We start from the raw sequence: 24,943 nt of genomic DNA, 5'->3' as shown, positions 1-24,943 counted from the left end.
ACATTGAGTGCTGTTAGATTATTGAGCCATGTTTGGGTGGTGGAAGTTTTCATCGGTGGTGAGATGAGTAGGAACTCTGTTTTCAGAGCATTTAGTTTGAGGTGATTATCTGCCAGCCACGATTGAGTGTTAATAAGCGTGGAGTTCAGATGTTTGATATCTTCAGGAGATTGTAGCTTTAGGTAGAGTTGTGTGTCGTCGGCGTACATATGGAATTGGACGTTGGAAGCTTGGAGCAAGGTGGCGAGCGGTTCCATGACGAGGTTGAACAGTGTGGGGGAGAGGGAGGATCCTTGTGGGACACCTAGATCTGCAGGCACAGGAGTGGATAGCACATCGTCGATCTTGAACTTCTGTGACCGATTGTGAAGGAAGGACGAAAACCACTTGAGAACAGTTCCCGAAAGACCCATTCTAGTGCTTAGCAGCTCCAGCAGGTTCTCATGTTTGACCGTGTCAAATGCAGACGAGAGGTCAAGAAGGATGAGGAGGCAGGACTCATTGCGATCAAGAATTTGGAGGGCGTCATCAATTATGTGTGTCATAGCTGTTTCCGTGCTATGTTTCGCTCGGAAGCCTGATTGATGAGGGTTGAGGAGGTCAAATTGGTCAATGTGTTTAGTTAGTTGTAGTTGGACACATTTTTCCAGCAGTTTGGCCAGGGTGGGGATATTGGTTATGGGCCGGTAGTTGTTTAGGTCAGACGGATCAGCTGTAGATTTCTTGAGTATAGGCGTGACTTGCCCCACCTTGAGGGAGTCCGGAATGAGGCCTTGTTGCAGGGAGCTGTTGATGATTTTGGTCCAGAGAGGGAGGAGCAAGGGGATGAAGTCTTTTACCGCATTAGCAGGTAGAGGGTCTGTGGGGTGATTAGAGGGCTTCAAGGTGCAGAGCAGTTTGCGGATTGCTTCTTCCGAGTAGGTATCGAAGTACAGCCAAGATGCCTTGTTTTTAGGTTGAGTGTAAGACATTCTGGTGTTGTTGGGGAATCGACTTACATCCAAGATGAGGTCATTTCTTATGCTGTCAGTCTTTAGCTTAAAGAAAGCAGAGAAGGCTTCACAGTGTGGGGTGTCGCTTGTTGTGCTGTTTGATTGTAGGGGTTGAGTCTTTGTTTGGGTCTTGATTAGTTCGAACAGCTTTCTTGGCCTGTTTTTTGCTTAGTCCAACTGACGGCTAAAAAAGTCCGCCTTTGTGCGCTTTATTTTCCTGAAGTAGGCGTTTCTTTTGTTCTTAAGCCTTTTGAGGTGCAGTGCTGAAGGGTCCGATCTCCAGGTGCGCTCTGCCATTCGCATGGTACGCCTGTCGTCATTGAGTCTATCATCATACCAGGGGTTAGAAGTTTTGGTGGAGACTCTCTTCAGTTGAAGTGGGGCGACTTCATTGACTACTGTGTTCATAGAGTCAAGGTAGTGGTCCATCAGTGTTTGGACATCCGAGGCACCTGAAGGGGGAAGGAGGAGATTGCCGATGTGGGGAGGCAGGGTAGAGGGGTTAAGGTTCTTCATGTCCCTTTTCCATGTTTTGGATTTGATTGGTTGAGCTGGGATAGGCTTCACTTTTTCATTGATAAAGAAGGTGATAATGTGGTGGTCAGACCAGTCGCAGGGTTGAATCGCCTCCAGTTGTGTTGAGTTCTCTTTGGCAATGATGAGATCGAGTATCGAGCCTTTGTCATGTGTTGGTCTATCGCATATTTGGGTGAGGTCAAGCGCATTAAGTAAAGTTTTGAGACTATTCACCACTCTGTCTTTCTGATCGTTCCAGTGAAGATTGAAGTCACCCAGGTAGACTTGGGTTGTCTGCCGCCCGGCATTGGAGGTGATCATGTCCATGAGTTGTTGGGTGAATATGAGGTTGTCACCAGGCGGGTGATAGATGAGATGTAAAGCACAAGCTTGTTTGCCCTCGCTGGTGATGTTGAGGCAGAGGAGTTCACTGGAGGGGAAGGCGGGAGGGGTGATTTTAGTAACCGAGAGGTTGCTCCTAAACAAGCATGCAATTCCCCCGCCCGTCTTGCCAGGAGACCTGTCCAGCCTGATGATGTGATAATTGGGGGGGGACTAGTATGTCCATAATCGGGGTAGAGGCTTCAGTAAGCCACGTTTCCGTTAGAATGGCTAGGTCCAGATCCCTAGCTAAGACGAGATCAGCGATGTCGGATGAGTGTCTCTGGGCCGATCTGCAATTGAGTAGGATGCATTTGAGTTTGGGAGAGAGAAGGGTGGTCGAGCTTTCTAGTGTGAGGGGGACTTTTCTGAGGTTGTTAGGGACGGAACCTCTATTATTGAGTGTTGGGAGCCTCAGGGGGTTTGTAAGAATTGTGGGTATGGGGATGTGTACGTTGGATATGTGTTTTTCCGGACCAGGGCCATAAGAGCGTAGTAGAGAGCATAATTCACGGTCCGACAATGGGTTGAGGACACGCCGGGGGCGGTGGGCGTTAGTGCGAACGGGGATAGTCGGCCAGCGCGGGTGTCGTTGGAGGCGAGGGTATGTAGGGAGGGTGCGTCGTTTGTAGGGTAGGGGGATGGTGGGAGGTAGACTGAGCTGTGAGGAGAGAAGCTCTTTGATTGCGTGGACATCTTTTTTGATTTGTAGAATATCCTCTTTGACTTGCTGGAGGGTGGATAAAGTCTGGTCAGGGGGTGGATTGGGGATGGGGTTAGTGATGAGAGCCATTGGAGAATCGTTGAGTAGTGAGTTGGAGAGCAGGCAGGGTATCGAGGGGGTGGATATGCTAGCGTTGTTGGAGGGTTCTGCAGTGCTAAAGAGTGGGATGGCATTCAAAGTGGGGGCCTTTTTGTGGGCGAGGGGTGTGGGTGAAGTAGGAGAAATGGGCGGTAGGTGGGAGGCATAGGTAGTGACGTTAGTGGGAGACGGTGTCGGTGGGTAAAAGAGTGAGTGAAGGCTGAAGACAGTGGGGGAGACAGGAGTGTAGTGGGGGCTGAGAATAGGAGGTGGGAGAGAGGGGGATGCTAAGGTAAAGGAGGCGGTATGTTCTGTATCTTTTGTTGGGAGGGTGAGAGTGTCTTTGGTGGGAGTGGGGAGGGAGCTGGGGAGGGAGAGGTGTCCGCCGTGGGGGGGATGGGAGTGGGGGGTGGATAAACTACAAATGGTGGTGTGTTCAGATGGTGGCGTGTGGGTGAGAGTTATTGTGTCAGGTGTAAGAGGCTCGTGGGTGGGAGTGGGGAGGGAGCTGGGGAGGGGGCTGGGGAGGGAGAGGGGTCTGCCGTGGGGGGGAAGGGAGGAGGGGGTGGATAAGCCCCGGGCGTTGGTGTGTTCAGATGGTGGCATGTTGAGAGTGGGAGTTGTTAAGTCAAGTGGGAGAGGTATGGAGGGGGTCTAGGAGGGGGTACGAGGGGTCCTGTTAGAGGGGCGGCTAGTATATGAGGTGGAGACGTTTGTGACTGTTCTTGGGGAGTGTGGGGCGTTAACCGCAGGTGGGCCGTTTACTGGGGTGCTAGGGGTATAGGTGTTGTAGGTGGGGGCTGCGACGTCAGGGGTGGTAGTGCTCGTGGCGTTCTGGGTGGGGGTCCGCAGCTTGGAGAGGTGTTCTTTGAACTTGGGGAACAGGTTGTCTAGCAGATCCAGGTTCTTATCCGTGGATTGAATTAGGACAATCCCGTTATTGTAGATAGTAATGGTAGTCTTGCCAGGGAAGAGGCGGGAAGGTGTGGTAGAGAGAGTTAGGCCATGAGTTGTTTTCCTGGTGGTGGAGACGGTGAGTAGGGATAGGAACACTTTTCTCCATTGGGCTCTGCGTGAGGTGTGGAAGATGATATCAGTATTCAGGGCTCCATTGCCCGGAGAGAAGTAGGTGTCGGCAAAGGGTGTTTCAGGGTGCGATCTCAAGAAGTTATGTTTAAAACGTTTAGTGGCTTTTTTGGTGAGTGTGGGAGGGTAGATAATTCTAAAAGTGTGCGTGCCGTTGGGCTCCATTATAGAAAGGCTGTGATGTTGGGTATAGGAGAGAGGACGACAATAAAACTGTCAGCCGCTAGTTACAGTGCAAAGGAGAGACACTTGAGGGTGACCAATGTGTAAGAGGTAGAAGTCAGTGCAGTCCAAGAACAACAGTGCGTGGGTGCAGCTTACATAGTGTATCCTGTATGCGAGGTAGCAGTGAGGTAATAGTGGTGTAGTCGAGGTGTAGAAGGTGGTTGAGTGCAGCTTACATGATTAGACGAAGTGAATGAGGTAGTAATAGTAATCAGTGCAACATCGTGAGGTATCTTACATCGAAGAACCAACACATAAATGAGGTAGCGAACAGTGAGTGATAGGGATAAGGGAGATATAGGTGCAGCTTACCGCATATACAGTATGGGAATAGCGCTAGATTATTAATGAGCTACTGAATCCGATATATGTGCAAACAATTTAAAGCAATAGCAAATACGACAGTAGAATATGAGGTAGCAATCAGTGCACTGTCAGCGAGTAAAAGTGACGATGGGTGTATGTTGCCCAAGATGTAGGGTACCAGTCGTAGTATAATACTGCACTAAAAGGCGGATCCTTAAGCACATCAGGAGCTCTAGGTTACATAAAATGTAAAATACAATAGTAATAAATGCCGCGGTAAAAGACAGACACTTAATAACACAAAATAAAAGCCGCAGTAAAAGACAGAAACTTAGGAACACATAGATTTAAATATAGGGCTAAGTGAGGACCTTGGTACCGATAGTGAATAATAGTCGGAAGGACTAGTCCATGATGGCCGCCAAAGAGAGCAAGATAATTTTAAAGATGGCCACCAAGTAGGGAGGATGTAGTCATTAGTCCTCTTTTAGTTGTTGCTGTTTAGGTAGCCGGGCAGAGCAGTTTCACATTCAATTCCGGCTGTCTCAGGGTCCTGCATACCAAGGGAGTCTTATCTCTGATTTGTTATCTGAAGAAGGGTTGCTGAGGGGCCTCGTGTGTTCAGGCGGGGGTAGAGTGTTCAGTTCAGTTTAGTTCATGGCCCCGGCCATTTTGAAGACAATAGGTTTTATTTATTTACAAGATGGATCAATAGTGGGGCGGAACACGTAACTTATCCAACAAAAGTATTGGGGCACAGTAAATACTTTAGTCAGCCTTCACTTAGGCGTGTTCTCTGCACGTCCAGCCGCCGGGGCAAATAAGACCTTATTTGCCAGCGTTTGCGTAACACCAGCAGTGGAGCCCAGATCGACAGGCTCACCGGCCGCCATTTTGACTGTCTGTGATCTGTTTGGGAGGAATGAGGAGAACCATTGCAATACGACCCCTGATAAGCCCATCCTTTGTTGCAGTAGTTTCAGGAGACTATCATGGTTAACTGTGTTAAAGGGGGCCAATACGTCCAGCAGTATCAGAAGGCATGATCATTTCGATCCAGCATTTTTAATATGTCATCCACAACATTAGTAAGTGCAGATTCAGTGCTGTGACCCTGAAGGAAACCAGATTGGTGTTGGTCAAGGAGTTGAAAGTTGCCTCTGTGGTTGCAGAGTTGGATCTGGACACGTTTTTCTAAGAGCTACGCAAGTGTAGGGATGTTGGAGATGGGTCGGAAGTTATTAGGATCAGAGCATTCTTTTAGGCAATCAGGGATAGTGCACTGATGTAGCGAGCCATTTATAATCTTAGGCTAAAGGGAGAGAATGAAGGCGTTGATCTCTTTGAATATAGACGGAGGTAGAGGGTCAGTGAAGTGATTAGATGAGTTTAATGATGAAAGAATGTGCAAATATCACTTTTGTTGATTGAAGAGAAGGTGTGCCAAGAGGCACTGTTTTGGAGGGGTGCCTGGATGGAGCATTCCCTTCAGTATACTGGGTGGTGTGTGAAAAACTGAGTGAGGCAGCTGGTAGTAGATCATTCGTTAGTTGTACTTCATTCTCTATATTTGTGTTTTTTTCCATGAAGAAAGCAGCCAGTTATTCGCAGTTTGGGAGGTTGCTGGTTCTGGAGTCTGATGGATTTGATACGTTGTGTAACTGATGCTTGGCTATTTCGAATATTTTGAAATCAAAGGATGGAGAGGATCTCCAGGCTCTTACTGCTAATCTTAGATTGCGTCTTTTGGTGTTCAAGTTGTTGCTGAACCAGGGCTTTCAGTTTGTATTGGATCTATTGTTTTGTTGAAGGGGAGCGACCGAGTCTATGACTTCCAATATGGAAATATTGTAGAAGTCTGTGAGGTCATTGACATCGTCCATGTTGGTCTGTGGAGTCAAGGTAGAACTACTGAAGGTAGTTAGTTTGTTGTGGTTTATATTATGAAGATTCATTTTCCATTGTTTTATTTTGTTCGGTTGCCCTTTCTTCGGAATCGTGCTTAAATTGAGAAGAAACTAGCGGTGTGAGTCTCCTGTTCCCCTCCTGATCAGCATTCTTGGCTCCTGGATTGTGGTGAAGTCTTAGTCAAATGCGAAAGGAGGTCCTGTGTACTGGCGAGGCAATTGTCAACATGGAACTTCATTAGAACTCTCATTGCTTTGCCTTACGGAGATCAACACCTCCATGATCAACATAACAGCAGTTGTCATACCGTCCTCACACTGTGCCCACATGGTCCTAGAGCTAGGACTGGGTCCACCCGATTGGGGCCTCACTTTACAGATGGTGCATCTGTAGATTAATGGCAAATGGGCTGTGGTTTCACAAGCATTACTACACTGAAGTCAGCAGGCCCATACACCTGTTCAGTTTATGAAGAATGTCAATCTGCTGAGAAGTGAGTCCTACAACCCTACCACTGGAAACTTGCTGTATGTCAGTGGTGGAATGTGGCTAGCGTTGGTGGTATTTTGGGACTCCACACTGGAGCTTCTTCCAAGGCCTCCACGTGTTTCTCTGCTGCAGGCTGACAAATTAAAGGTACTCTTTTCCCTCTGTGGCTTAAAGAGGGTCCTGGAGTCTGGGAGGAGAGACCCTTGAGTTGAAACTAGAGGCATCTCATCTTCTGGCACCAAAGGAGTGACAGGAATTCATGTATGCCTCTCAACCCTGTGTGGAGACCATGCACATGGTCGGACAGAGTATATTAGAACCAAATGACTGACTACAATGTCTGTGGTTCCTGGACTGTGAAAAAGAGCCTAAATGTAATCTCTATCACCTTTCCTTAACTTCTTTGTTACTTCAAAATCAAAACTTGTACGACATCCTGGGCAGAGGAGACACAGATTGAAAAGAAACATTGGGTGGAGCAGCTGAAGCAGGAGAGACACCACACTGGCTAAGCAAGTCCTTAGCCTCCAAGGGAGTTTGAAAGTTCTGCAAAATTAAGCAGGCACACGGGGTACCCATGGCTACTCCAGGGACCTCTTCCAAACTCCAGATAGCCAAACAGCTCAATTACAGGGACTGCAGCCACAATTTGTCTGGCTGGCAGGGCCACTGCAGATTCTGCAACTACGCACAGGATGTGCAGCATCAATGATGCTTATTTTTGAAGATGAAACAGACTGCATAAAGTGAACCTTAAATACATGCACCTTTTCCCATAAAGCTGAAAGTGGTTGTGGATGAACAGATCACACTTTTAGGCTGGCATCAGTAACAGTTGAGGCCTGGGCTTCCTTCGGAGACAAGCAGATTATACATTTACTGTGAGACCCTAACAATGCACCTGGAGAAGGAGACAAACTGCAAGACCACAGAAGTCATCCAAGATCCAAACTGTGGGGAACAGGATGAAGTAATTGTCACAGCAGAAGTTAAGGGGCAGACGGGAAAATCATAAAAGGACTTGAGAGACTTGACAGTAACCATTTTGCTAGGCCCTGTCATCACCCAAAATGACAGCAGATGATATAGAGGGAGGTGAGCATTCAAAGACATATTAGCAATGGTGTATGTCTTAATTGTGGGATTGCTTATTCCTCTACTGCATTGGGACTAGGCATTTAGCACCTCTTGTGGGAGCCTTGCAATATATGTAACTGGGTGTGAGGGAGAACACTTAGTCATCTAACTTTTGGTTTGTGTTTAGCACAGCCGCAGGAGCAGAGGTAGACAACTTTGACAGCTATCACTTGTTAGTCCATACCATACCCATCCTTCTCCACCAGTTCATCCCCAAATTTAGACAAAATAAAATAGTGTTCTGAATACACATTTGTACAGGATTCCGTCCGCATTTTTGCACACCACTGCCTGCTGAGTGCCTCAATGTGAGGTTAAGAAAAATACATGAAAAAGGGTCCATCTGTACACTGAAGAGGGAAGAAGAACTGGAACATCACAGTTCATGCTGGGCTTTTGTTTCATTTACCTATAACAATGCAGTTGTTTTATATCAGAGCCTATTAAAAAGTTCACATAATCAGAGTAGGAAAAATAATAAAAATGGATTTTAAAATATCTGTCATTGTATCGTCAAGAAAAGCAAATTTCTCACCATTTGTTACAGAGCTGTACATGTATAGGAAAATGCATCCTGCAGAAGACAGACATTGTTCATACAGGGTCCTACAACTAGGAAACCAAGAGGCAAGTCCTTCAGAAAAGCCTTCATTTGTTTGTTTAGATGTTTTAGAATTTCTTTTTAGACGTAAGTCAAAGTACTGTATTTCTATTGCACTTGACCATGCCAGACCTGCCCCTCCCACTGGAACATACCATCCAAGGTCAGTATAGCAAAACTCCATGCCTAAGGTCAAGGCTCCACAAAACAGATATAGGTGAGCAGACGTAAGAGCAAAAGGTTAATTAGTGTTGTATTGAAAAACCCAGGAGAGAGAGAAATTTTTCACTCACTGAATTCCTACAGTTCTACCTGTAATGTTCCACTTGGTGCCACGCTCTATAGAAACCATCAAGGGATTGCTCTCCTTGCCTTATGTACGTTGTCCTGCTGATATACACCCCTAGAAGAAATAAAAAGAACAAATAAAAATGTGTGCATCCATTCACACCTACCTTCTAAATACAAATGAAAAGAATAGCCAACTAATCAGAGCAAGGTTTGAGTACTGAACTGCAAAGGGACAGCTTAGATAAGCATTGTATAAAAAGGTCTCCAAGAATCTAAACACCGCAATCTTTACTATAAATAAACACCAAATAGTAAAGATACATTTTTCACAGAATCTATATTTATCACCCTGACTCGTGCACTGATGAGAATGTCACTCGTAGTTTGAGAAGCTACAAAGTATTTAAACAAAATACAAATGCACAGAAGCCCAACAAAACTATAGGATGTCTTCAAATAAATATTTAAATTTATGATATCATTTTATCTGACTAATAACACTATTAACTCTAGGAAAATAAAGCAAAAGAAAACATATTGCTTTATGTTGCTATGGCCTCTCTTAAAAACAGTATTTTACAGTTCAGTCTTTTAAGACTTCTAAAGACATGGCAGGATCTACTACAGCAATGTGGAAGAGTTAGAGAAAAGCAATTGCATACTTACCAACACATTATTAGTTGATTGTTTGCACACTTCAAAATGGGTTGATCTACAGTCACAATAATTTACCATTTGACATTTATTGGAGTTGACACTTTCTGCATGGTCATCCCCAGACTTGTTGCCTTCCTCCTATTTTTGATTAATTTGTTTTATTTGGCCTTAGGACCTTGTGCACTTTACCACTACTAACTAGTGCTAAAGTGCTTGTGCTCTCTTCTCTAAACATGGTAGAAAATGCTAACACCCAAATGGCATATTTAATTTACTTTTGAGTCCCTAGTAAAGGGGCACTACCTGTACCCAGGGCATGTAAATTAAAGGCTAGTAGTGGGCCTGCAGCACTTGTTGTTCCATCCACTAAGTAGTCATGCAAACCTGTCTTCGGCCTGCCACGGCAGCATGTGCCTGCAGTTTTTAAACTGACATTTCAACCTGGCAAAATAAACCTTTTGCCATGCACGAACCTTCCTTTATAGGTCGAGCTAGGCAGCATGCATGTGCTGTCTGCAAGACATACTGTATTTAGTCTATGGACTTTCAACACGCCCAGCACTTTTGGCTGGTTGTTTTGCGTGCCTTTAGAAATTCCTTTGCTCTTTGTGGGTGAATAGTGTACATCTGTCCTGCCTTTGGGTGACTGCTTCCCTCCCATCGGAATTCACGGATTGATTTTTTATTTGGCCATCAGTTGCCACCTCATTCACACCCCCTCCCGACATTGCTGCCATCCTTCCTGAGCTACTGCTTGTGATTTCACTCATTGTTGCTTTTTCTTGGCTATTTCTGGCCATCAGTTGCCTCCTCATCCACACACCCTCCCGACATTGCTGCCATCCTTCCTGAGCTACTGCTTGTGATGTCATTCATTGTTGCTTTTTCTTGGCTATTTCTGGCCATCTGTTGCCTCCTTGCTCGCACCCCCTCAGTCCTGTCATTGTTGCCGTCCTTCCTGCGCTGCTGCTCATTTTATTTTCTTGTTTTTGTGGCTTGGTGACCTGGAAAATCTCACATTAATTAAGATGACATTTCATAATTATGAAACACGCCCGCTTTCGAAAGGAAATGCAGCTGCATGCATTTAGAGGGGAAACTGTCTTTAGGCACAAGTAATTAAATGGCACCGAAGGGGGATTACGGATCGTTTTTGAAGGAAAAGTGGATACAATTAATACCAGCGAGGCTATGTGGGTTTCTTTCGCTTGAATTCTTCTTGGGTAGGTGTGGCCTTTCAAGACATTAACTTGCACTTTAATGTTTCAGAAGCAGTGACACTAGGGCTTTTATTTTGTTTGTGCATAATTCTTAGAAAGGCACATGACAAAAACCTTGCATCGGTGTAATCAGAAGCAACTGTAATAAAAAGAATGAAAAAATCTGTGAAATATCCAAAACGGAACTTTGAATGTAGGAAATGGCGCACCAAAAACGACATGTAGTAAAGGTGTTTGTGAAATTTCATGGGCTGGAGATTCATGGGCTTCCTTCTCCAGACAACCGCACGACAACAATATCGCTGGCTGGGTGAATGGTTCACATTTACAGTCAATATTTATCTCCTAAAATACTTTCAAAATGTGGCATGCATGAGGGAGATAACCTCGGCCAGTTACCACTGTAGCATTAAATACACGTTTCTTTGCTTGTAGCAGGTTTTACAGTAGTTGGTCTAGTTTTTACACAAACACAAACCTTGAAATAAATCAATTAATTGTGTTAGTAAAATATTTGTATAGCATCTTGTACCACTAAACAAACACAAGTATTTAAAGCTGTAAAAAAGAGGAGGCGTTGTGCAGCAGTTCAAGTTTTTTTCCTAAAGGTCTTTTAGTCTACGTGAGCCTAGCATCAACATACTTGCATATAATGCGTCTGTTCCAAAGCACTTTCACTTCTGACAGTAAGTCAAAAATTAAGAGAACTTTAGTTGCAGGGACTTGGGAGTTCCATTTAGTATGCATTGCTGAACTGAGTTTGACAAGTATATAAGCGATAGTGATAAAGGAGCAAATAGGTAAAATCATTCCTCATTTCAAGATGTGGAACCAGGAGCACTGCTGATTGTTTGCTCACAAATGTGGCATGGCCGTTGCCTATGAATACATGAAAATGTTCTTTTATTTGTTTTACTTTATCATTTTGCACAGCAACTCTGTTCCACAATTTTTCATCTTTAGCTTTTCTATGGATTGTGACGTTTCCATTTGTTGAAATAACACAAATTGGAACTGGAGAATTGTTTATTTTTGAAGATATATTGAAAAAATACAACTCCAGGAAAAGTTTGGTTCTCCGTTCAGCTCAATGCCTGGAAAGCCATGCCCATGCGTCACCGACATAAATCTGTGCAATAGTCTTGTGCATGTTATCTGGACTAACGTGAGCAGACACATTGCACAATGACACATTGTCGTGCAGGTTTCATAGGGTGAAACAAGTAAAGGTTCATGGGGCAGCGACTTAATAGTGAAACACTTAGTGTTTTTAGATAAAGAATCTAAATTTGTATACTTTTTAATTTTGCACTACAGACTCTAGCTCCTGCCATGTGAGCCTATGACCTTGTGTGTCTGTCCCAGAGGCATTTCCATTAAGTCTGTAGCCAAGAATGCGGACTAATCCCAAACAACTCCTCATTCTCTCCTCTCCCTCATGCAGCTTTTATACCGCAAATAAGTAACTTAGTTCATAGTGAGTTTAATACAAAGGGTAAATTACCATCTTACAGTGAGGTGCAATTTGGAGGCACTTGAGCGAAGCATACCCCTTCTTTGGTTAGAAAAAAGTCTGCCTGTTGATATAAGGGTAAATCTTCAACATGGCTAAAAGCCTCCAAATGCTATGGTGGAGGCACACAGACTAATAATTCGGCTACAACTCTAATGATGGTTTTTACGTTTTGTGCTGTAGTTTTTCTGTGCAACTCTGGGAATGTATGTGGGAGGCTCAACAAGCTCTAGCAATGAGCCTATTTCACTGTGGGGGTTGTCCGACTGAGGAAGTTTTAGTTCGATTTGGACTACGAGGCAGCTTTTTCACTCACTATCTCACTGAACTCTCAGGCTTGCAAACAAGATTTTAAGTTGTTGATCCTAACCTGCATGCAATTAATTCTTGTTGTTTGAGGTAGGATTGGATAAGCTTTTAGAGTCTCACACTGATTGGCACAGGAGTAAGGGGGCTCTCACTATGGCTTTTTGTGGGGTCCAAATTATTTTTTGGGAGGTATATGGAAAAAAAAATTCATAAACCTGTGGCTGGAGATGTTTTCTCTGAAGGATTGTGTTCATTACAGCTCAGATAGTGAGCTAATTTGATGTGCTCCTTCTGCAGCTTGCTATTTCTTACTCTGCATCTCAGACTGATTTGGGTGTTTTCAGAAGTCCGCTGAGCATTTTGTCACAGGGGTGCAAATTCTCATTTGACTACAGTGGGGATTCAGGGATTTGGACTGAATGTGCATGTATGTAATTGTATCATCTGCAGCCCTTTTTAAAGCAGTATGGCTGCGCTTTAACTTATGTTTTTGCTTCTAGAATGGCGGTCGCGCTATTATAGCTGCTCAGGCCAAAATATGTTTTCTTTAAAGAAAAACCAGTGGTTTTAAGATGCGCTTTGTGTTATTTTTCCAAGCGCAGGGCACGCTTCATGTCCCAGAATGGCAGGCGCACATTTCTTTTGTTATGCTCGCCTCACCCAAATCAATAAACAATAGTGCCTGCGGCTTGCAGCCCCTCATCCCCGTCGTGCCTCCCCTGCCCACCGGGTGCTGCGCGTTATACGAGGCAGAGGACGCGCACGAGAGGCTCGTCTTGGAGATTCATTGACATGTGCACTTTGATTTATGAATTTATTTTGAAATACATACATATCCACAATAACAAAGACCGTTCGAAATAAAATATTATGCGCGAGGGCTGCTTTCATACGGTTTGTTTATTTAAATTCTATTATGCGGTCATGCATAAATAAAATTAAAAAACTCCTGGAAAAGCCACTCCAACTGTACACCACCACCCCAAGTGCTGCATTACCCAAAAACAGCTTTCAGGAGGCCAGCGCTTTTTAATTTTTCTTGAATACTTTGGAGGCAATTGGACCCTTGCTAAGCCACGGGTGTCATTCCGTGGTGAAAGTCGTTAGCTGATTATGTGGCAAATCGGAGCTGCCTCGGACGATGTGATAGCTGTTGTCTAATGTGTTCTGTGGGGCATTACGCTAAGCGCTTCGACGCCTCGACGGGGTAGTAAGCTCTATACAATGCAATTACAATGATTTACAATAGTGTGCCACAGACAGTAATCACCTATCACATGATTCTTTCACTAACTTCTAAAAGTGATGAAACTGCGGTGCATCTGCAGCGAAAACTCGACCGCCCAGACGGTGGTTTCAGAGACAAGCACTGATTTACTCCCCTCCCGTTTATACATGATACTCCCTCTCCCCCTGCCCTGCTGCCGGGTGTGACTTAAACCCAGTAACTCAGCGCTTTAGAGCATTTTATTGTTTTTTTGAGGCAGTCAACCCGGTAACGGAGCAATTATTCCTTTCAGCCCCCGTGGGTTCTAGGCAACAGAATATAAACCATTGCCCACTGAGCATTAAGCATCTGTCAGCGCTAGTTTTAGGTGTGCGTGGAATAGAACAAACAAACAAAAAAACTCACTTCCATTTTTTAGGGAATGTTTTCATAGTGTTTGATTTCAACCTGTTCCTGCAATCATGTTTCTTTGTGTTCCAGAGAGCGCATTACTTTTTATTTTCATGGCAGAACTTGCATGGACTACTGATTTCCAGTTTCATTAAGCGTCCTTTCACATTCCTTGCTTATCAAATGTGGGCAGCAAACAGGTGGATCGTTTTTGCATCGCAATATTGATCGCAAATTCAAAGCCCGCATTTATGTGCAACTCCCCTGTGTTCAACAACCTCCAGGCTTCTACGTCTGGTGGTACAGAGGGCGCAGAATTTTACATCTAGAGCTGCACAGTTGCTTCTCTTGAGTGTTTGTCGCACAGTCTGAGAAAAATACTGCAACATTTCTCAAGTAACGCAACTCTCCACAGCGCAAACTGGATTAGTAAGAAACGGGTTCAGTTTTGTTTAGGGAATTCATCTTTTCTTAAGGCTCCCCCAATATAGGGTGTTGGTGTCTAAAATCACTAATCGCATCACCCTGCATGTTGCATCACCGACACCGATTAGACCAGAAAACTGTATGCTTTGGTCCGGCTTTAACACTAGTGGCGCCCTGTGCGACATTTGTTGATCCCCCTCCAAAAGCTCCCCTCCGCCCCCCCATGACCAGCTCTACCAAGGATTCCCAAACTAGCACCCTTTAACAGTGCCCCTCAAGTCTCCATAACTACTGTCTCTCTGATTAATCTAGTTTTATAGCAGCACTCATATTAGTGTAGGGTGTCAGAGCACTTTACATCACACACTTTGCACAGTGACAATCATGTGTATTTTAGGAAATTTTACATCAGACAGGACTACACAGTGTTGTGTAGGAGTGACATGTCATCGATACTGGTAGGCAATGTAGTGTAAGAGTCCACATTCTGGAAAAGCACAAATTCAAAATTGAAAACATAACTTAATTGTTAGGGGTTCTCTTTAATAATAAGAATTGGTTTCTACTCAAATGAACCCTTTTGGCAAGATTAGGATATTAAAAGATGGACAAAAAACATGTAGCTCTAACATATACCTTTCAGTTTGCATGCAGCTCTTGGATGACAGTTAATAGCTCAATATTCTATATTAGAATTTTGACTTATAAACGGCAAGTAACAAAAGGAGCACTCTTACAGAAGCAGTAACCCACTGACCTATTTACATTATGGCCACTTTGTGATCTGCATGGTACACGTTCTTAGCAGCAGGTATTCCAACCCGCTGCGCTACCTTAGGATGAGTCAAAACTTCCACTAGACAAACCTCTGGTCTCTTTTGTGGAAGAGGATTAATCACCGGAGTGATCTTGACATTTTAACTGATGCCAGAAAATTGCTAAAGGTAAGGAACATGGCAGCAGGTGCTCTTAAAATGATCATATACATGAAAAAATTACGCCCCCAAGTCAGTGCTAAGTGAGGTGGCACCGACTGCACCGACTGTGCCGCCCTAGAGCCGGCCCTGCTTTGGTCATGGTAGGTGGGGTGATGGATGGAATTGGTCCTGTTGCTCTGCATCAAAGGATCCTCACTGATGGTCATTAATGTAGAATAATGTTTGCCTGCGTGCCAGGATCCCAGAACACTTCTACCAGATCACTTTGTAGAGATACGTGTGTGTGTGTGTAGACCATTTTTTCAATAAGCATAATTTCACTCAATGCCACACAATTCAACTCCACACATTCACAAAACACACCACATAATTCCACACAAAACGACATATTTCAAATACACAACGCAATTCTACAACACACCACATACCTCCAAAACACACCACAAATTTACACATCATACCACAACTAATAATTCCAATACAATCCACATAATTTCACACCAAACCACCAACATCCACTACACTCCAAACCAAAACAAATGGGAAAAAGACTGTCATTTACGACGACAATAGCTCGAACACTCACAAATGTGAGACCTTTTGCATGGCAAATGCTGGTTTGTTCTGGAGGATGGCAAACGTGTCCAGATTTGCTGTAGTTGGTCTTGCTGGGACTCCCACTCATGGCAATCCAACAGAGAACACTTAAGACAGTTCACATGCTAATTCTGAATAACATGTAAATGTTCCACAGAGATAGCAATACCTTGATGGGCTATGTAATACATGGAAGTTGTGTTGTCACTTCAGATCAGAATGGTGTGGTTCGCCAACCATGAAGTATGGCCCTTACCTCCAAAACTTAGATATGGATTATTTCTCTTCTTCTGACCCACAGATATCCTGTTGATTACTCCTGTACTTGGGACCTCCCAACATTTCATGGAAGTATCTGTCGTCATGATAACTCTAGCTTAGGTTGAAAAGGTAGACCAGAGTTGAGGATGTTGGGAAACTCCACCAAAGAGATTGCTTATGACAGTAAGAATGTCACTATAATGTCATAAAACCCTAACGGTTGCTGTCATAGAAGTTTTAACTCCTGTGTTCGAAACTGGGCTTTTGTTGCAGTAACCCCCACTTCTTTTTGCCTGTTTCTTGATGCAACTTTGACTGAAGTGTACTGGGTCCCTGCTAACCAGGTTCCGAGTAGCAGTGTGCTTTCCCTAAAAGTGTACCTTGATTACCCAATTGGCAAAACCTTTAGCACCCTTTAAGTCCCTAGTAAATGGTACTCCTGGAACCTAGGGCCTGAGGTACTAAAGAGGGTCCCATATGGCAGCAGCACGAATTGTGCCACTCTAAGGGCCCCCACACCAAGAACATGCAAGGCTGAGTGTCGTAGTGCAGACAAAAGTGAAAAAAGATTATGACACACATCCCTCTGGCGGAATGAGCTAAAGAATGATGATGGATTAAACCCAGATCAGTTGTTTGGGGGTGAGTGCTTGCAATGTCAACACTCCCTCCATCATTCCCTTTGGTTTTGCTTTGTTCACCCTAAGTTGGCACGGTATGCCCAGAAGTTGGTCCCTTGCTCACTTTGCCACTGGATTCAAGCTAGCCTGGCTAATGGCAGGGTGAGCTAAAGAATGATGATGGATTAACCACAGATCAGTTGACTGGGGTGAGTGCTTGCAATGTCAACACTGCGTCCATCATCCCCTTTGATTTTGCTTTGTTCGCCCTAAGTTGGCAGGGTATGCCCAGACTTGGGTCCCTTGCTCACTTTTCCACTGGGATTCAAGCTAGCCTGGCTGATGACGGCTGATTAGCCAGAAACCGGTCCCAGGATGCTTGTTTCCGGTCCAGGGAAGACATGGCTTGGCAGTTCGGGCTAGACTGTTCCTATGAGGCACAGGGTTAGACTGATTTGCATATGGTCATGTCTGAAATGGGGTGGCGGAGTGAGCTAAAGAATGAGCACCCCTGGCACCTGGACAGGTGGCAAAAATTAGCTATTCAGGTAGGTGTGCCACCTCTAGCCTAGTCCCACCCCTAAGGTAGGTTACTGTCAGGTGGATACAATTTTACAGAAGTATCCATCTTTGTGATGGCATATTTAGGAATTGTGGGACAAGGTTATGCCCACTTCACAAAGGAAGTGGTCATATGGGGGTGTAGTGACCCCAAGGGTCAGTAGCCGATTGGCTGCTACCCTATACTCCCCTAACACCCCTACATTCAGTATTATGGGGAGTCCCAGGCACCAGAGAAGCAGATCCTGGTGACCTACGAAGAAGGAGGACACGAAGAGCCGCAGAAGAGTGAAGAGAGTATCTGACTAGGCACCAGTCCTGCTATTCTGTCTGCTGTTCTCTGTCGACCCTGGGCCAAAGATGACTCGTCCTACAGCTGAGTGCCTCCAAAACCTGAGAGGACTGCCTGCCTTCAATAAAGACCAAGACCTCCTGAAGAACAGCGCAACTGTTTCCTGCATCCTACAGAAACCCCAAAAGAGAAAACTATGAGGCCTCCGGAATGCCTACTTGACACCCAATGCCACCACTGCACCCGTCACATCCTGCCTGAGTTGAAGTGGGCCACCAGTGCCAACAAGCTTCCCTCTAGAGCTCGAGTCCATCGTGGTCTCACCCCAACGTTACCTGCATCCTGTACACGCAGGCTTCCTCAACCGTAACTGCTCCCGTAAAGAGAAACCAGACGCCTAAAGACACCTCTGCATCCGTTGACCTGGGCCGTGGAGAAGAGGACCCCAGGTGTCCATGAGCATTGCAAGCTTTGAACACTCCGGTTGGCTCACCCAGACTGGCTTCCTAGCCACAACCCGGAGCCTCTTTTTACAGTGATCAATCGCCACTGAAACCTATTGGGCTTCTGATGCTGTTTTACACCTTGCACCTAGCCACCCCCATGCCACTGGTGGTCTACTGTTGGTGCTGCCTTGGACCTTGCCCACCAATCACCTTAACTCCTGGAGATTGGTCCTGTAAGTCGATGAACTGTACCTGTTAGCAGAAATTGTCCTTCCATCCATAGGATAACATTGCAGAACTCAAAAATTACAGTGTCCACTTTTTTTTTAACTTAAAAGAATGTACATTTAAAAATGTACGTACTTGAACGATTTATCGCTGATGCCTCAACATACATATATATATAAATATATAAAGATACTTGCTATTTTTATAAATTGGTGTGGATTTCCTTCTTGAGTCATGTCATTTATTGATTGATCGTTGTGTATGTTTTGCAAATGTCTTGCACTCCCCTCTCTGATAATCCTAAGGCTGCTTGACCACACTAACCCTAACAAAGCACTTTGGGATCACACAGCAAGTTCTGGTCACTCATAAGGAAGCCCCTTGACTCGTCACATAGTATATTAATTTATTGATATATCACATAAAGAGCCAGCTTTGTACCCTTTCCACTTTCCAGTAGGAACGGCACATTTGTTGGGCAACATAAACGTTGGGATTGGTGCTAGACTGATTCTATGCACCCCCTCTGGACCCCAAACCTAGACGAGTAACCAATGGCTTGGACAACCTCAGAACATGACTACCTGATCCCTCCCAGGAATCGTGGTAACAGATCTAGCACCTTTTCGCTCAGTCACTCATGCACTCTTGGAGAGATATACAAGACATACACAAAGGGGCGTTTAAAATATTTAATGAACAATCGTGATTTTTGTATAAAATAAAATGCACTACAATGATCAATAGACTGAAGCAGATAAAAGTGATAGAAGTATACGAACGGTGAGGAGAATGAACAATTCCACCATCAAGCTAAAACCGTGTATACATGCGGTCATGTAAGTATTGAGTATAGTGTACTCCTACTATGCGTCCCCTAACCAAGTTTCCTAGTATGTGTGTGCTCTGCCAAGAATCCCCTATAGGATTATCGAATTCCCTTTAACTGGAGGCAATGTATGCAGGTCACAGGTTGGACATCCCTCCGTGCAGAGGGATCAACAGGAACAAGGTAAGCTGAAACACAAACTCAGAGATGAAAGGTGCCCGAGGAAGTGGATGCAAATATGGGGCAAATGGAACGAATACAGAGGGGAGATATGTGTACCGCCCAGCTTACAGTCGCAATTGTCCCCAGATGAATCAGAAGTTTGAAATACAAGAACATTCTAACCAAGGAAATTGTTATTTATCGAGAGTAGCTCATGTTATTCATATAAATTATCACTGTGAAACAAGAATGCGCTAAAAGTGATATATGCACCGTTGTTTGTTATAATCAATACAAATATTTTTTTCTAAACACTGTGATAAACTTTCAAGTGACATTTGGGTGCTCACCGAATTTGACATAACAGCATCCATGCTTCTGTGTCGATGCTTCAGCTGAGCTTGTTTATGGTCTTTTGTACAGCAACGTCGCTTCATGAATGAAATAACATCTTCAGAATGTGTAATGAGGCCTTGTAGGAAATGTTGATGGTGTCGTGATAGTGTACTTATGAAGTGGTTTTGTAAGCAATGTGGTTTAGGAGAAACTAACCCTGCGCTGTCACGCAATCAAATGTGTGTCAAAAGTCATTGTGTAAAAGAGAAGTCAACTTAAGAAACGTGTGCATGTTAAAATGGCAGTGTTTCTTCCCGGCCTAACTGAGCCATGTGACACTCCTGCTGAATCAGTCTCTTCTGTAGTAGACAAAAAGGAATTGATCCCATACAGGAGGACATTAGGCCCAGTAGTTTGGACTGAGACATTCATGCATCGCCAGATGTTTGTAGACGATGCACGATGTTTTGTAGTACATTTTGCTGAAGATAGTAACTTGTCTAATTCTCTATCCAGAATCACTCGTAGATATTACAGCAACATTAGGGGACAAGCGGCAGACTTTTGAACGTCGAGTGTCAGACCCAGTTGACAAAACAAACTGATGCAAGCTGTTGTGAAGACTAGGTTTTCTCTACAGATGGTGCTTTTACTTGTCAGTCTTCCAAGTAAGAGAGTAACCAGTGCCCTCATCCCTTAAGAAAGGCTGTCTGGTGTCAGGCACTTTAAGAATTTCAAAGGGGGTGGGTGAGAAAAGTTCTAGCCGAAAGGGAGGACTTAGAACTGGCAGTGCTGCCCTACTACAGAGCATCTCAGATACTGTGATAAGGGTGTACGCAGGTATAAAAGTGGGCATCCTGTGGATACAGGGATGTAGGACGACCATCCGAGAGCACAGTTTTTTGAGGAACTTGTTCACATCCCTTTTCCAACAGGGCACCGCAATGGGCAACATAATTTGGTGGCAAATCCGGTTGCGGAGATATCTTGTCGCCGTCTTCGGTTAGAAAGAAGTCCCTTCATTCCTCATCTTGATGCCCACCTTCTTTGTCAGGCTCATGTTCTGGAACCATACTCCCTTCTAGGTTTCGGTGTCTTGGTACCTAACCTGTAGATCCTCCTCTCCTATATCTAAAGGACTGGGAAGTACTGAGCACTGTGCAGGAGATGGGCTTGGTAGCATATGAGGAGATAGCACTGCAGGTGAAAGCAGCTGTGGTGGTACAGGACGTAGTTGCTGTGGCAGAAATTGAACTGCCAATGTAGTAATGTTGCTGCTGTGTGACTAACTTCTATAAAGTTTCTATCTTCTGAAGTTAGATCTTCAGGAAGCTGACCGAAACTTGCATCATAAGTGGGTCCCGATGGAGGATTCTGGGATCACAGTAATATGCATAGTTCTGTCTATGACTCTAGCACGGACGACCTCACAGAAAATATTCTTTGTGAATCACAGCTGGTTCTCCAGCATCATCTCTTTGTCGTGATACTCCATACTGCAAATCTTCTTACTAACATGCATCATTAATGGCCAACTGAGTTGTGCTGTAAACAATATCTAAAGCCTGTTCCTGATTGCAGATATTTGCTTCCACTTTTGAATCCAGGGTGTGGACTGAAATGCGTGGACAACTTCAATGAAGATCTGTCTATGTGCGGGCTGAGAGACACAACCTCCAGCAAAGACGAGATGGTAATAGCAAGTGTCATCAATAGTGTTGGAGTTCATGTAGTCACCATCGATATCATGGTCTTTGACAGGGTCTTCTTGCTCATCGATGGGATGGTCACATAGATGGTGTATATGTTGACTACCCAACACATATCCTTTTTATGCTGGAGTCTTTCAAGCCTGTTCGGTTTGTAGTTTTACAACCTACAAAAGTAAAAGCTTTTGTTAAAGCATGAACTAAAGGCATTTACAGTGATTTGATGCCATCAAGTGTCCAAGTTGCAAACAGCAGAAATGTGAAAAAAGCAGTGGCAAAGGGGAAGCAGCTTTTGAAATGACACTCTCTCGATGTTGTAGTAGGCTTTGTTTACTGTGTTTAATATAGCTTCCAAAAAGGGTTGTATTTGTAGAGCAAAAAGGTGTGACTTTTTGGCGTTTAAGATGAAGCCTATTTTGTTGAGAAGTGACACTGATATCGGAGTGTGAGTGAGGCATCAATTTCAGCTGCTGCTCTTTACAAACCAGTCGCCCAGGTATTAAAAGACAGCAGTGGCTGAATGGCATTGTGAAGTAATTTGCCGCAACCACTGCAAGACATATGGTAAATACCTGTGAAGTGGTTGTGACTGCGATGGCTAGAAATCTGAATTGATAGTGATGCCCACTTATTACAAATCTGAGATAATGGTAGTGACTGGGAAGATGGGGTTATGAAAACGGCATCCCTGAAATTGAAGGTCACCAATGCAGAGAGCTGAAGTGATTCCAAATGTACAGTCATCATCTTGAAGTGCTTTAATACAATGTATCTGTTTGACCACCCGAAGTCAGTATCTGGCCTGATTGTGCTGTTCTTTTTGGAAATTAGAAAGTACAGAAAGTATACTCCTTGTTATTTTTGATGCAATGGAAACAGTTCTATTGTACGCTTTTGAAGCATTACCTGCACTTCCTTCTGCAACAGATTTTCTTGGCTGATAGTTTGACACAACAGTGATATTTTTGGTGGTGTGGTATTGAACTCCAAGTCATATCCTTGGTGCATGATTGATGGACCCACTTGGAGTCAAAAAGGTTTTCACTTCCGTTGTAGAAAATATAAAGGTATTCTTCACCCAACACGTGTTGTTTGTTTGGGGAGGTAGGAAGCTGGCTCTATATATGATATACCAAAAAGCGGTAAATTGTGCAGAGAGTCCAGGTATTCCCCTACTAGTGGATAGAGGCTTGCTCTAGCAATCCCAAGGTACTCTTCTAGGGGGTAGTGAGGTCAAGCAACCTTAGGCTTATCAGGGAGGAGTGTTAGACATCTGCAAAATACACACACAGTCAATAAATGATGCACATGACTCCATAAGGATATCCATACCAATTTATAAAAATAACACTTATCGTTATATATATTTGGCATCAGAATCAATACGATCAGGTATGTAAGTGTCGGAATAGAAATTCTTTAAGCTTTCAAAAGTCCACACTGCATTTTTCCAGAGGCTGCAATGTTATCCTATGTGAGGAAAAACAGATACGGCATGCAGGTAGAGTACAGCGACTTATCAGACCAATCTCCTGGATTTTAGGCGAATAGGGTGAAAGGTCCAAGGCAGCACCAGCAGCTCACATCCAGCAGAACCAGGGCTGCAAGGTGCAGTGGTGCAATGAAGCGTCGGGTGGCCAATGTTAGTCTATGAGGATCGGCCTTCGTGAAAAGAGGCTGCAGGTTTCGACTGGGAGGCCAGTCGGGCCGACCTAACAAGAAGGGGCTAAAGCCTCATAATGGACAGGGACAAGGGAACACCTTTGGTCCTCTTCTCCACAGGCCAGTGCCAACGGGTGGAGAGGTGTCCTTAGGCGTCAGGTTTTAGACACTGGGAGTGGTCGCAGTAGAGGGGGTCTCCAACAGAGGCTGCAGGTGTGGTTGAGAAGTCCTCAGCAGAAAAACTCAAGGTAGGCTTCGAGTTCAGGGACCACGTTGTCACTGTTGGCCTACTCTAGCCCGGGCTAGGCGGCTCCTGTGTAGTGGTGCTTTTCAGCATCCGGATTTTTTGGTCTTGAAGTCTCAAAGTTCTTTCATGGTACCTGCAAGGTGCAGGGGAGCAGCTCCGCTGTTCCACTGGAGTTCCTGGTTCTTGGGTGAAGGCTTTGGATACACAACAGCTGCAGGACAAATAGTCTTTTGGCGCAACTGTCAAAGTCAGCAGACAAGTCGGCAGGGTTAGCACCAAGTAAGTTGCTAGTTCTTCTGTTCCTGCAACTTTTCACATCGGTCTTCTTTCAGGTCGGCAGCATCTGGTTTCCTATTGCCAGGTGCTCCCCTAAATACAAGATTTAGGGGAGAGTATGATAGTAGCCAATGGGCTACTTATCCCTGGGGCCATTACGCCCCCTATATGACCACTTCTTGTGGGAAGTGGGCATAACCCTGTCTCAGAGTTCTTTATTCTGACATCACAAAGATTGCAGACTCTGAAATTTCCTCTTCACTTCAGGTAACCCACCTTATGGGTGGAACTAGCCTGAAGGTGAATACGCCTCAGACTACTGATTTTCCTGCCTTGCCCGGGCACCAAATGGGCCCTGGTCAAGGGGGCGGCATCCTCTCCTGTGAGGGAAGCCAGATATGCATACCAAAGGCAGTGGGCTCCCAGCCTTGTAATGTTAATTCACAGGTCATCCTATGGGAGGGGGTGTAAACACCCTGTGCCCGAGGAGGCGTTTGTTCCTGACCTCATGAGAGCAAAAGCCCTCGTCTCTGGGGGTCAGAAGTTCATCTGTGGTGGCAGGCCGGCAAAGACTAGTCAGATAGCACACTTGTAGTCAGTAGGTTTTTAAGGGGGCACCTCTAAGGTGCCCTCTGGGTGCATGTATTGATAAATCCATCACTGGAATCAGTGTGGGCTTACTAATACAAGATGTTTGATACCAAACACCTCTGTTTTCAGTTAAGCCACAGTGTAGCTGGTGAACTCGTTTTCCCCAGTGTCCGGCACATAATTGGCTTCCCCGATACCTTGTAGTGGCAGTAATGAACTGACCAGCACAGGGGAATATCTGTTCATGCAGTTATGTCCACACCGAACCCGGGTGGGTTGACTCGCATTGTAAATTATGGGAGGCATACAAAGTGGTGGCTAGGGGCTACATCCAGGCAGCGGCAGGGGGACTGAGGAAGCAGAGATGCTCCAGGTGTGATGAAATAGAAAACGAGATTGACACCCTGGAGCGGAAAATATGATCGGACAAGTCGGACACTCCTGAATTGATATTAAGGGTACGCCTTAAGCAAAGCAAGCTCAGGGATTTGGAGGAAGACGCAGCAAGACATCTCGCACTTGCCACATAGAGGTGACTGTATGATCTAGGGGACAAGGCTAACAAGTTATTCACATGGTTAAAAAAATGAGACCGAGAGCGGACCTGGGTCACAGAAACCAAAACAAGCAATGGGGCGACATATAGATCCGGGGTAGGCCTCGCAGAGGCATTTGCATCTTATTAAGAGACGATACATCAGTTAGTGACTG

The 24,943-nt window shown here is 44.8% G+C and overlaps 1 protein-coding gene across 4 annotated transcripts in view; it reads right to left on the bottom strand.

Moving 5' to 3' along the window:
* The window catches only part of FBXO9 (F-box protein 9), a 407,092-nt gene that overhangs the window by 181,237 nt on the left and 200,912 nt on the right, over nucleotides 1–24,943 (bottom strand). For all 4 annotated transcript variants that reach the window (XM_078647941.1, XM_078647942.1, XM_078647943.1 and 1 more), the window contains one exon: nucleotides 8,756–8,846. In XM_078647941.1, the coding sequence (XP_078504067.1) occupies nucleotides 8,756–8,846 (91 nt within the window). The remainder of the gene's footprint in view (nucleotides 1–8,755; nucleotides 8,847–24,943) is intronic.

Source organism: Lissotriton helveticus, chromosome 6 (assembly GCF_964261635.1).
Source record: "Lissotriton helveticus chromosome 6, aLisHel1.1, whole genome shotgun sequence".
NCBI lineage: Eukaryota > Metazoa > Chordata > Amphibia > Caudata > Salamandridae > Lissotriton > Lissotriton helveticus.
The sequence above is the reverse complement of the archived record's forward strand: the minus strand, read 5'-3'. Positions and strand labels throughout refer to the sequence as shown.